This window comes from Dermochelys coriacea, chromosome 16 (genome assembly GCF_009764565.3).
Source record: "Dermochelys coriacea isolate rDerCor1 chromosome 16, rDerCor1.pri.v4, whole genome shotgun sequence".
Taxonomy (NCBI): domain Eukaryota; kingdom Metazoa; phylum Chordata; order Testudines; family Dermochelyidae; genus Dermochelys; species Dermochelys coriacea.
In genome coordinates, this window is record NC_050083.1 from 22,295,013 (window position 1) to 22,307,531 (window position 12,519).

General features: G+C 40.9%; 1 protein-coding gene across 7 annotated transcripts in view; it reads left to right on the top strand.

Moving 5' to 3' along the window:
- The window catches only part of RABGAP1 (RAB GTPase activating protein 1), a 133,947-nt gene that overhangs the window by 9,415 nt on the left and 112,013 nt on the right, over window positions 1-12,519 (top strand). For 6 of the 7 annotated variants that reach the window (XM_038374150.2, XM_043499102.1, XM_038374157.2 and 3 more), the window contains 3 exons: window positions 7,897-8,131; window positions 10,495-10,699; window positions 11,643-11,817. In XM_038374150.2, the coding sequence (XP_038230078.1) occupies window positions 7,897-8,131; window positions 10,495-10,699; window positions 11,643-11,817 (615 nt within the window). The other variant, XM_038374158.2, reaches the window with a different exon arrangement.

Here is a 12,519-nt window from a genome sequence, read left to right on the forward strand (position 1 = left end):
TCATTGTAGATATTTATGTTTTGAATAAGTGCTCTCTCCATCACTACTTGGTTTTTCATTTTGATGAATCCTTCACTGAAGTTGTCACCCAGTGTTTAGGATGAAACAATCATAAATTATGATTTTCAGACAGTTAGAATTACAACTTCACTGCAGCTTTCGGGAAGAAAGCCCTTGTTAATGCACATATGTCGTCAGTTTGCCCATTGGTTCTGCTATGTACTAAAGTTTCTCAACGTGAAAGGTTCTCTTTAAGAAATTTGGGAGTAGCCTGAAACCTTACACCCAGGACGTGTAGCATGGACATCGGAACACAGGCCCAGGAGCAAGTTATGTGAACTCTACGGGCATCAGCCTTCTCTTTTCGCTTCTGGGATTGCTATCCTGGAAAAAGACCCTCGGGGATTTTTGTAGGTTGTTTCCCTGAGTTATGCACTTAGGCTGTCTAACATAAAGGAAACCTTTCAGTGGCTTTAAAATGTGGTGATAAACATGATGGGCACTCTAAACTCTCTTGCACCTGTAGCTGTATTTTCATATATTATAATATAAAGTGGATCTTTTCCAGGGCTGATCTAAGTTAGAATGTTCTATATGGGAGTTGAAAGAAAAATTCTCACCTATGTAAGAGACCTTGAGATCTCAGGTCAGTTAGATCTGTCATGCAAAGAATGTCCAATCCAAATTTCAAAGGGAGAGAGAGATCTTGTATTCCCTCTGTGGGACTGTTTTCTTCTTTGTTGCTAGGAGGTGGGAGGCTGAACAAAGACTTCACTGCAGATTTCCTGATGCCTTTCCACAGCTTTCTTGTATCTCCAGCTGCTCTACTTGGCTTTCTTGAATTCCTTTCTGATCTCTATGTACTAGTCATTTAATGGATGCATTATTATAGATGATGCAACAGACAGCCTTTAGCAGAAGAACAGTTCTTTTTCCTTAAGAACTTTTTCATCTGGTGAAAAATTTGATTTATGAAGTTGTATTGCAACTGCAAAAGATTCCGCGACAATTCCCCTTGCAAAGGAATAGTCTTCAAAATGATATCAACAAGTGAGACTTCCTTGAATGATTCACAAGATTCTATCCATAAATTTAGCTCCAAAAGAAGAATAGTAGCCTCACTTGTCTGCTTTAGAATCCATGCCTGGGTAACTACTGAGTCTTAGAATTTCAGCACACTGCACAGAAGAATTCCTTGTCTTAAGAACAGTTATGTGAGAGAAGATGATCAGTTTCTTAAACTATTGAGGATTATCTGAGTCTACAGAAGAGAGACGACTACCAGAATCCCTTCCACTCTGTTAGTGCCAAATAACGTTTAGAGATGTGAAATGGCTCGTTCTGAAGCAAGTATTACTTCAAGGTTGAGATGTTTGGATTCCTAGTGCAGTTGTAATGATTACCCAGCTATGGGTGTTCGATGCTTTTGATTTTCAGGACACACATTTATGTTTAGTGCAGTAACATTTGGGCTTGTAACATAAGAAATGAAGTGACCCTGCAAGGCAAATACAGTACCTCACAAAGTTTACAAATATATAATGGAGTAATAACAGGTTTCAAAGTAGCAGCCGTGTTAATCTGTATCCACAAAAAGAACAAGGAGTACTTGTGGCACGTTAGAGACTAACTAACAAATTTATTTGAGCATAAGCTTTCATGAGCTACAGCCCACTTCATCGGATGCATGCAGTGGAAAATATGGTGGGGAGATTCTATATTCACAGAGAACATAAATCTCTAAGGTGCCACAAGTACTCCTTTTCTTTTTGCAGAATAATAACAGTAATCCTCTTCAACCAACCATTTTATGACCCAGATTTGCTTTTCGGATATATTTACTTCCAAAGTGGAGTCCAAATAATGAAATCATTCAGAATCTTTTGTGTGTTCCATATTTCTAACTCAGAAAACTGGAACTTTGGAACTACTGTATAGCTGTCTTTTTTTTTTTTTTTAATTCTAGGTTAAGAGTAATTGTCAAACAAAATTATGCTGTTTCCTGATCTGGAACTAAACACTACAATAGTTTTGTTGGGCTTTATGAGTAAACTTCAGCATGAATTCCAGGCAAAGGCTGGGTACAATCATTGAACAAAGAGAATCATCTTGAACCTTTCCTGTTGTTCTCTGTCTTTTGAGAGAGCATGCTGTCTCTTTATAACTGCAATCATGTGTCAGAGGCAGAAATGAGGAGAAGACTTTTCTCAGGAATGACTAACTGTTTCAGGATGTATGACTAATCTCATTTGTTTGTAACTGCTCTAAGTCCAGCTGCCATCATGTTGCCACCAAAGGAGGCAAAAATTTGTATTGATCAAAAAAAATCTGAATGGCATTGATTTTGAGATTGTTGTTTTATCTCTGTAATTCTAGAACTGCAGTTTGCGGATCTTATTTCTCCTGCTTCCTCACCACGCATCCTGTTGAGTTTTAAGCTTCTTTGCACACTTTGTTTGGTGAACTGCATAAGATGCATATTGAGCCTGAGGAGCTCTTCATCTTATGTTCCTTTGATATAGACCTCTGTCTGAGCCAATAGCTAGCTATTTTTGTTTCTTTGTAAAAATCTGTATAAAATCCAGCAAGATACATTTGCTCCTGAAAATGTAGTCATGGCCTGTATCTTTCTGTAGCTGTTCATAACTATTAACTTCTTTTTGCTTTTTATATGTGCTGTCGTACATGGTTCACACAATTTAAAGGGTGCTTTCACTGAGCGTATGCCAAAAATGCCACCTATCAGCGGTTTCTGCTGTCAACATTTTCCCCCTTGTCACTTTGCTTGTGTGAGTTGGCAGGAATTGAATTTACAAAAATCCCATTCCTGGAGCACTCTGTAGAATGGGTGTTTTGTAATAGCAGAGTACATAAGCTCTCAGAGGGCAGAGAAGGCTGGTGGGTTGTATGCATGTGCACACACCTGAGGGTAGCGGGGGTAGATAAAATATAAAAATTACCCTTGGTTTGTTTTGGGTACAGGTAATGGTAGCCCACATAAATGGGTTTTGTGGTGCTGCAACATCTTATAGTTAATGATTTTGGGATCATGCTAGGCTCCAGTTTTTGTTAAAATGAGAGAAAGCATCTGTCCTGAACAGACAGACAAACGTTTACCAGATCATTAATCTCTTTGCCTTTCCCTTCTGCACCCCAACTTTTCAGGGTTCAGAGGTTGCTTCTTAGTGATCATTTTTGTGTTCCCAACAAACCTACAGAACTGTTACACCTTAAATAACCCCCCACTGTTCCTAGAATATGGCTCACTAGTAGCACCATTGAATCACTGTCTTCCTGTCCTTGGCATCCAATTTGCATACAAGTCAGTGTTTTTTTTTTTATCTTGGCCCCTGGACAGCATGTTTGTTGTGTTTACCACATTGGGGCTTTTGAATGCAGCGGTAAGAGTCCTGCCCTGTGTCCAGGTTTCAAGTGTACTGATGTTTCTTGTTCCATTTTTTTAATCATAGTCTGGAATGAGGCGCACAGGTATTTACTTGGCTTTTGTTTGCCTTATCTTTTGTGACTGTTCATAGACAACCACAAGTTACTGAGGCTTCTAAGGCCATACGTCTTGGTGAGGTGGTTTCTTTCCTTTGCTGCAGGCAAATGATCCAGGATAAAATGCAAGAAACCTTGAAACTGTATTGAAAATCTCCTCTCTGTGAGTGATTCCACAGCATCGGCAGCCTGACTCTGGACGCGCTTGGGGATTTTTTTGCTGGCCTGGACTCTACAATAATACTCATTTGATTCTTCCTGCTTTCAGTTTCATGTGCTCTATGTTGCTTTTATTGCTGATTTGTTTCACTCCTCATGTACCATCTGCTAGGGTAGTGGTTTTCGGCCAGTGGTTTGTGGGCCCCTGGGGGTCCACAGACTATGTCTAAGGCAGTGGTTACAGCCCGCAGGCCACTTGCGGCCCAATCAGCACACAGCTTCATCCCATGTGATATGCTCTGGGCCACACAGGTAGTATATATATTGTGTTATGTGGGCCACATCCACAAATAGAGAGCTGCATATGCTGCCCACAGTGGTAAATAGGTTGAGAACCACTGGTCTAAGGGGTCTGCGAAAGGCGAAAATAAAGTTTCAGATTCCACAAGAGCCATTCTGTTTTTCTGATCAGTCAAAAGTATGTGAATACCCCCACTTACAGGTCAAAACCCGGAAGTGTTGTTGTTACCATAGAAGCCCACAGTTTAGCACCTTTTCTCATTCTGTGTCAAATGCCGTGCTGAGCACTTATAACATGTGTAGCTGAGTTCTGTTCAGTCAGTTTTCAGTCTAAGACTTCTATATTAGGGGTCCGCAGACAACAGGTGGAATTTCCTAGGGGGTCCTCACTTCCATTCACAATGTTAGGGGTCTGCAAATGAGAAAAGGATGAAAACCACTGTGCTAAGAAAAGCTAGAGCTTTCCCCCTCTTAGGTCACTGATTTGGCTCTGGCCCAGGTCACTAACAATTGAAATTTATCATTAGAAGGGTATTCAGTGGCGTATGTAAAATGCTGTGTACGTCTCAGTTCAGTGACTAGTGAAAAGGTATACAGGTCACAAACAAGGCTACTGCCACCACATTCGGCACTATTAGGCACCTTTGGCAGGCTCAGCATTGAGGTCAAGGATTAAATGAGCCGTTAGGGCTAGTAAGTTCAGGCGTAAGGCATAGTGGTGGCAGTTGTGTGGAAAGCTTGGCCTGCCACTGCATGTGCTTCACAAGATAGAGAACTTAGTACTGCATTGTCAAAGTGATGCCTTTGATCAGAACTAAATTCAGTTTAAATAGTATAGAGGGGGGAAGAGCAGTTGATTTTCATTTTTGTTTTTCACGTGTGATAAATGGCTAGGAAATCAAGGAACTGTTTAAACCCGAAGCATCTGATCGCTATACAATTTGGGGTTTTCAGACATAGAGGTAATATTTATTTCTGTGTTTTGTGGGGATAACAGATGAAGGTTTAGAAAGTATGGGGAAGTAGTTAGACATGTTTTGAGATTTTTCCATTTCCCCTTGGTCTCCCACGTTTAAGAAGGATGAATTCAAACTGGGACAGGTACAGAGAAGGGCTACTAGGATGATCCGAAAAGGAGTACTTGTGGCACCTTAGAGACTAACAAATTTATTAGAGCATAAGCTTTCGTGAGCTACAGCTCACTTCATCGAAATGCATCCGATGAAGTGAGCTGTAGCTCACGAAAGCTTATGCTCTAATAAATTTGTTAGTCTCTAAGGTGCCACAAGTACTCCTTTTCTTTTTGCGAATACAGACTAACACGGCTGCTACTCTGAAACCTAGGATGATCCGAGGAATGGAAAACCTGTCTTATGAAAGGAGACTCAAGGAGCTTGGCTTGTTTAGCCTAACTAAAAGAAGATTGTGGGGAGATATGATTGCTCTCTATAAATATGTCAGAGGGATAAATACTGGAGAGGGAGAGGAATTATTTAAACTCAGTACCAATGTAGACACAAGAACAAATGGATATAAATGGCTATTGGGAAGTTTAGATTTGAAATTAGACCAAGGTTTCTAACCATCAGAGGAGTGAAGTTCTGGAATAGCCTTCCAAGGGAAGCAGTGGGGGCAAAAGACCTATCTGGCTTCAAGATTAAACTCATTAAGTTTATGGAGGAGATGGTATGATGGGATAAAATGATTTTGGCAATTAATTGATCTTTAACTATTCATGGTAAATAGGCCCAATGGCCTGTGATGGGATGTTAGATGGGGTGGGATCTGAATTCTTTCCTGGGTATCTGGCTGGTGAATCTTGCTCACATGCTCAGGGTTCAGCTGATCGCCATATTTGGGGTCGGGAAGGAATTTTCCTCCAGGGCAGCTTGGAAGAGGCCCTGGGGGTTTTTCGCCTTCCTCTGTAGCATGGGGCATAAGTCACTTGCTGAAGGATTCTCTGCACCTTGACGTCTTTAAACCATGATTGAGGACTTCAATAGCTCAGACATAGGTGAGAGGTTTATTTCAGGAGTGGGTTGGTGAGATTCTGTGGCCTGTGTTGTGCAGGAGTTCAGACTAGAGGATCATAATGGTCCCTTCTGACCTTAATATCTATGAATTTAAGTGTTTGAAATTTGGAGATAGGTTGGGGGTGGGGATTGATCCTTGAAGACCTGCAGGTGGCAGCTGCTGTGTGTCAGAATTACAGCTCAACAGGAATAACTTTGAGTGATATAAGAGAACCAGTAACGAAGTGACTATCTCCTGCTGGGAATTTTACTGTAATTTTAATTAGAGGGCATGTATTGTGTAGACTCGTATAGACATCCATGTAACAAGGTATTGTTAGTCCAGATTTTTTCTTACTCTCATAGTAGATTTCATTTCAAGGCTCTAATTGTAATATGTGAAGCTCTCCCAGTATCTGATTCGGTGTGTTATTTTGAGTGTCTTACCTGGATTGTGAGTTGACTTAGTTACTGTTTGACTCTGAGGACATAGGCCATTGCTTCAAAAGCTTTCAGGATGAGTTGATATTCCACTAAGCACCATTGGTTATGGTGCAGATAGCATTATATGCTTCCTTATGTAAGAGGTATTCTGGGCAGACTTCTGTGTGAACTGAGTCTTTCTTCATGCTTTACTGTCTAGTTTCCAAGCAAAAAGGAGAGGAGGAGATCAGGAACTAATTCCAGATTCTTTTTTCTGAGTACAAGTTCTAAAAAAAATTCTAACAAAAAGGACTAATAAAAGGTGCTAGGGATCTGATATAACTGAACTGATATAACTCTAATTTATGGGCAGTGTCTTGCATCAGTATCTTAAAAAAGATGGGTGTGGTATGGGGTACAATGCCAACAGGAATAGGTATGGCTACCAACAAGTTAAGTGTTAGAACATTAGTAAACATTAGTAAATATCATTGGCTGCCACTTGGCAAAATGCTTTCAAGATGCTTTTTGCATCTCTTTGTCTGTTCTATGGTATTTGTGATACACTTATCACTTTTATATCTAAATACCATTGTGACAGGTAGAGATACTGATTGGTAAATTATGTAATGGGTTCATGAAAAGTTTTAGACACTTTGGAAGCATGGCTGTAGAGACCAACACTTACACCTTGTACCTCATAATATGCCTCTATTCTATTCCCTCATTCCATAGAGCTCCTCTGTATCCCTCTAGACGTCCGAGCCAGCAGTGTTCCTCTTCCTTGGCTAGATTTTCAGTTTACTTTAGCCACTGCAGAGTACTAAATGCTGGCTCCATCCTCTTACCACCTAAGGCTCTGATGTTGCACCATTTAAGTGGGTGCAGGGTCAGTGTTCGCAAGCAACACAACTGCATGCATTTAATACTTCACTTAAATGGTTTCTGGTTTTGATGCCGAGGGTATAAATCTATTTCTTACTCCCCTCTCCTGAGCCCTCTTCCTGTGTAATCTTATTATTTTATCAGTAGACAGAGGTCTTTGCCTCCTTAAAAACAGCATAGTGTATCGAATATTAAGCACTTATTAGGCTGTTGCCACTGAAGGCCTCCATAGAAGCCATAATAGTACTAACTTCTGTTAATACTTTTATTTGCGTCTACTTTATATGATGTCTGACTAGTTTTGGAGGACACTCACCTCACTCTTTTCCCATGTCCAAGTAATTCCTGCTCTCAGAGTTCTTTGTAAGCTATATTGAAGTATTAAACAAGGCCAGCTTTGTTTCTGAAGAAAAGCGCTCGTGAACTAAATCTAGGGAAATCGGTTGCTGCATGTCTGGATTTCATTTAAGTTTTGTGTGTTTAGATTGTGCAGTTGTAACTGGTGGCAAGTCTGGATTTATGCTAGTTGTTTTTTAATTATTTATATGTGAGTTTTTCTTCAACTGAACAAGCCTTTTTCCTTAACCCCTGTCCTGATTGTGTTTATGACCCTTAGATTGTAGGGAATGGAAGTGAGCAGCAGCTGCAGAAGGAACTTGAAGATGTACTGATGGATCCACCCATGGAAGACCTGTCCAGTGACCGGGAACATGGGGAAGAAAGCCGGACTGATGGAGAAGGGGAAGATCCCATCCTTCTTGAGGCTTCAGCATCCTCTACTATTAACCCGGTGTCGATGACAGGACTCCAGAAACCTGAGATGAGCCTGCCAGTGAAACCGACACAGGGAGGTTAGGAAAAACTGGGGAGTACCTACTAGCAGCCATCAGAAGTTCTGTCTCTCTACGTGTGATGCACAATGTATGAAGCACTTGTCATGTCGTCTGCTCGTATAGTAGGATGGTATCAATAGTATAGTCAAACTTACTACTTCAGAAGTAAGTTAGCTATTCAAAACAATATGCTGTAATGCAGATGAACAGGGTGAATGTATTACATTGTTTGGGTCTCTTTCACCCAGAGGGATCCCAAAGTACTTCACCATCATATGTATGTTACCACTGAAATACAGCTGCTTCTGGGGTAGAGGTCAGGAGACAGCTGGGGCACAGTGAGAGGAAAGGGAACTTTGTCTAAAGATATTGGATTAAAGCTCCTATTCTTACAAAATTGGCACAGGGTCTTAAAAGGTATTGCATAGCAGATGAGGTGAAATTTTCAAAAATGCCTAGGTGACTTGGGTGCTTTTAAAATCTTTTAGCCAGGATCTTGTTTTTGCAGTCTCACCTGAAAAACCCACATGCATGGGTTGAAAAGTGTCTGATGCTCAACTTATTTGTCTACAGAGAATAAAGAGTGAAGATGCTCCATCCCATGGGCATTCATTCATAAGGTTTAGCTTATAAAATGTGCTTGCACAAAATTTGTGAATTCAATAAATAGTTCTGATATCACTCAGAGCTAGCATGCGCTCTCTCTCTCTCTCTCTCTTTTAAATGGTCCCCAATAAAATCCTCTCCCAACTCAAGCTTCCTAATTCTTATTTTTAGCTGCTAAATAGCATTAAAAGAATTTAAAAGTACACTTCTGATGTCACTTTTCTGTCTGAGTAATGTTGTAGTTGCCAGAGAGATGTGATGTGATTTCCCAGTGGGAGGGGAGGTGGCCCATGAGATTATTTAAGATATTGTTCAAACTATGGATAAAGTTTGGAAACCCCTGTCCTGAAGGAAAATGGTGGTTCGTTCACAGTGTGACCACGATGAGTGCTTTAAACATGTGCTGTCTGTTAAATTGGTCCAATTAGAATGCCTGTGACTTTTACTGCCTTGGTGAAAATGAGTGCATTCGGACAATATGCTAGAGTATACCCCCATGGAGAGAATCAATCTTAAGAGCTTGGATAGCCCTGTGGCTCTCTTTCTGTTTCTAATCACGGGCTTTCCATATTCCTTTTAGTCTGTCCTGGCTTTTTGTAATGTCTATATGAAATTACTATAAGGCGGTGCACAACTGGTTGAAAGACCATACTCAAAAAATAGTTATCGATGGCTCGCTGTCAGACTGGGAGGGTGTATCTAGTGGGGTCCCACAAGTGTCAGTCCTGGGTCTGGTACTATTAATATTTTTGTTAATATCTTGGATAGTGAAGTGGAGAGTGTGCTTATAAAATTTGCAAGTGACACCAACCTGGGAAGGGTTGCAAGCACTTCGGAGGACAGGATTAGAATTTGAAATGACCGTGACAAATTAAAAAATTGGTCTGAATTCAACAAGATGAAATTCAATAAAGAGAAGTGCCAGGTACTTAGAAAGGAAAAATCAAATGCCCAACTACAAAATGAGGGATAATAGCGAGGTGACAGCACTGCTGAAAAGAGTCGGGGGGGGTTATAGTGGATTGCAAATTGAATGCAGTCAACAATGTGCTGCAGCTGCAAAAAAGGCTAATATTATTCTAGAGTGTATTAACAAGAGCATCCTATGTAAGACACGGAAGGTAATTGTCTTGCTCTACTCAGCACTGGTGAGGCCTCAGCTGAAGGGCTGTGTCCGATTCTGGGTACCACAGTATAGGGAGGATATGGACAAATTGGGGAGAAGTCCAGAGGAGAGCAACAAACATGATGAAAGGTGTAGACAGCCTGACTTATGAGGAAAGGTTTAAAAGAAATGGGCGTGTTTAGTCTTGAGAAGAGTGTGGGGGAGTGGAACCTGATAACAGTGGTCAAATATGTTAAGGGCTGTTATAAAGAGGATGGTGATCAATTGTTATCCATGACTACTGAAGGTAAGACGAGAAGTAATGGGATTAATCTGAACCAAGGGAGATTTAGGTTGGGTATTAGGAAAAACTTGCTAATTATTAGGGTAATTAAGCTCTGGAGTAGGCTTTCAAGGAAGGTTGTAGAATCCCCATCATTGGAAGTTTTAAAAACAGGCTGGACAAACACCTGTCAGGCATAGTGGCTCTGCCACAGCTCAGGGGGCTGCACTTGATGGCTTCTCAAGGTTCCTTCCCTGTGTTTCTATGATTCTATGAATGTCGTTTGTATGATTTCAGACCCCTGGTTATTGCGAGGCCTGCCTTGAAGCTCACTAACGCATACCATCTGGCTTGCCTCTTCATTTGTCACTTTGTGCCCTGTTGCAGATTGTGATGATTCGAGCCCTTTTACACCAGTGGCAGATGAGGATAGTGTGGTGTTCAGCAAGCTTACCTACTTGGGCTGTGCCTCAGTGAATGCCCCCAGGAGCGAAGTTGAAGCCCTGAGAATGATGTCTATCTTACGAAGCCAGTGCAAGATTTCTTTAGATGTGACCCTCTCAGTGCCTAATGTGTCTGAAGGAACCGTGAGGTATGAAGCTCGTTCAGGAACACTCTGAAGTCTGTTGCAGTCAGTCTTATCAGTTCCATCTATCAAAGGAGAGCAAGCTACTAATCGCAGTTAGGAGGAGATATGAACAATGTGGGATTTCTTTTAAATGTGGCAGAAGTGGGTCTTGAGGGATTTTAAAGATGAGATGGTCAAGTGGCCTTACAGATCAGTTTGCAACAAACTTCTTATGCACGAGGGGCAACACAGAATCTTCTTCAATATCTGAATTTTCTTGGAAATGGTAGCTGGGGCAGTTACTTACTGGTGCCTTGGAAATAGAAACTGAATTCTAATCCCAGGGGAGGCAGAGCCAGGACTGTAAAACTGTTGATGTGCAAAGTCTCAGGCAGGGAGCAAGCTGTAGTCCTCCTCCCCAAAGAATGCCACAGAAGGGCAGGCAAGGGCTATTGTGAGAATGGGAGAATTGTGTGACCTGAAATATGTGTGAACTGCTGTAGGTTAGGTCAGCTTTCTGAATGGGAAGGTCTGAGCTTTATAGGAAAATTTATAGACATAAGTGTCTTGCACTTCAGGTACCTGCACTTTTTTTCTTAGGCATAAGGAGAAAAAAGTCAAACAAATAACTTGCATTCAAATCCAGCACTGCTTTTCTTTCCTGTCTCGTCACCTCAGAGTGAAGTGGTTCAGGCAAGATGGAAATACCTGACCCATTTAATAGGATTCCATTTTAATGTTGACTGACTGTACTCTGTTGCGGGAGAGGGGCATTTACACAGGGGTTGGGGATGGGTCAGTATTTCACATATAGTTAATGTCTTGAGATAAATGACAATCGGGGATAGGGTCTATGTAGTGTGCTTTTTCTAAATATCATTGAAATCCGTCAAGCTCACAAATAAATGGTTGGCCAAAGTAATCCTTGTAAAGCCCAAAACTTTACTTTACTTTTTTTTTTAAACAGGCTCTTAGATCCTCAAACACACACAGAAATAGCAAATTATCCAATCTATAAAATTCTCTTCTGTGTGCGAGGGCATGATGGGACCCCCGAGAGTGACTGCTTTGCTTTCACTGAAAGCCACTACAATGCAGAACTGTTCAGGATTCATGTCTTCCGATGCGAAATCCAAGAAGCTGTAAGTTGAATCCTTTCTTGACCTTACTGGCATTCAGAGCATATTCCAGTAATACTTCTTAGATCTCTTTTGGACCAGCTACATTCTCAGTACTCATAACTCTCGTTAACATCAGTGAGATTGAACATCTGATTTAAGAATTTGGTCCTAACAGCAACAAATGAAACTTATTCTTCAATTTAAATTTGTTTATGTTGCTTGTAATCTTATTAAAGTGTCTCATTTACTCAGGGTCGCATGTAATAGGGATCGCATAGGGGTTATAGTGAATTACAAACTGAATGAGTCAACAATGTCAATCCTAAGGTGCCACCGGATTCCTTGTTAACAATGTCATGGAGTTGCAAAAAAGGTTAATGTATTATGGAGTGTGTTAACAGAAGTGTTGTATGTAAGATATTGGAGGTAATTGTCCTGCTCTAGCCAGCACTAGTGAGGCCTCAGCTGGAATACAGAGTGCAGTTCTGGGCACCACACTTCAGAAAAGATGCGAACAAATTGGAGAGTCCAGAGGAGAGCAACAAAAGTGATTGAAAGTTTAGGAATCCTGACCTCTGTAGAAAGATTAAAAAACTGGACATATTTAGTCTTGAGAAAAGAAGACTGAGGGGCACCTGATAAGTCTTCAGATATGAAGAAGATGGTGATCATTACTTCTCCATGTTCACTGAAAGTAGGACAAGAAGTAATGGGCTTAGACTG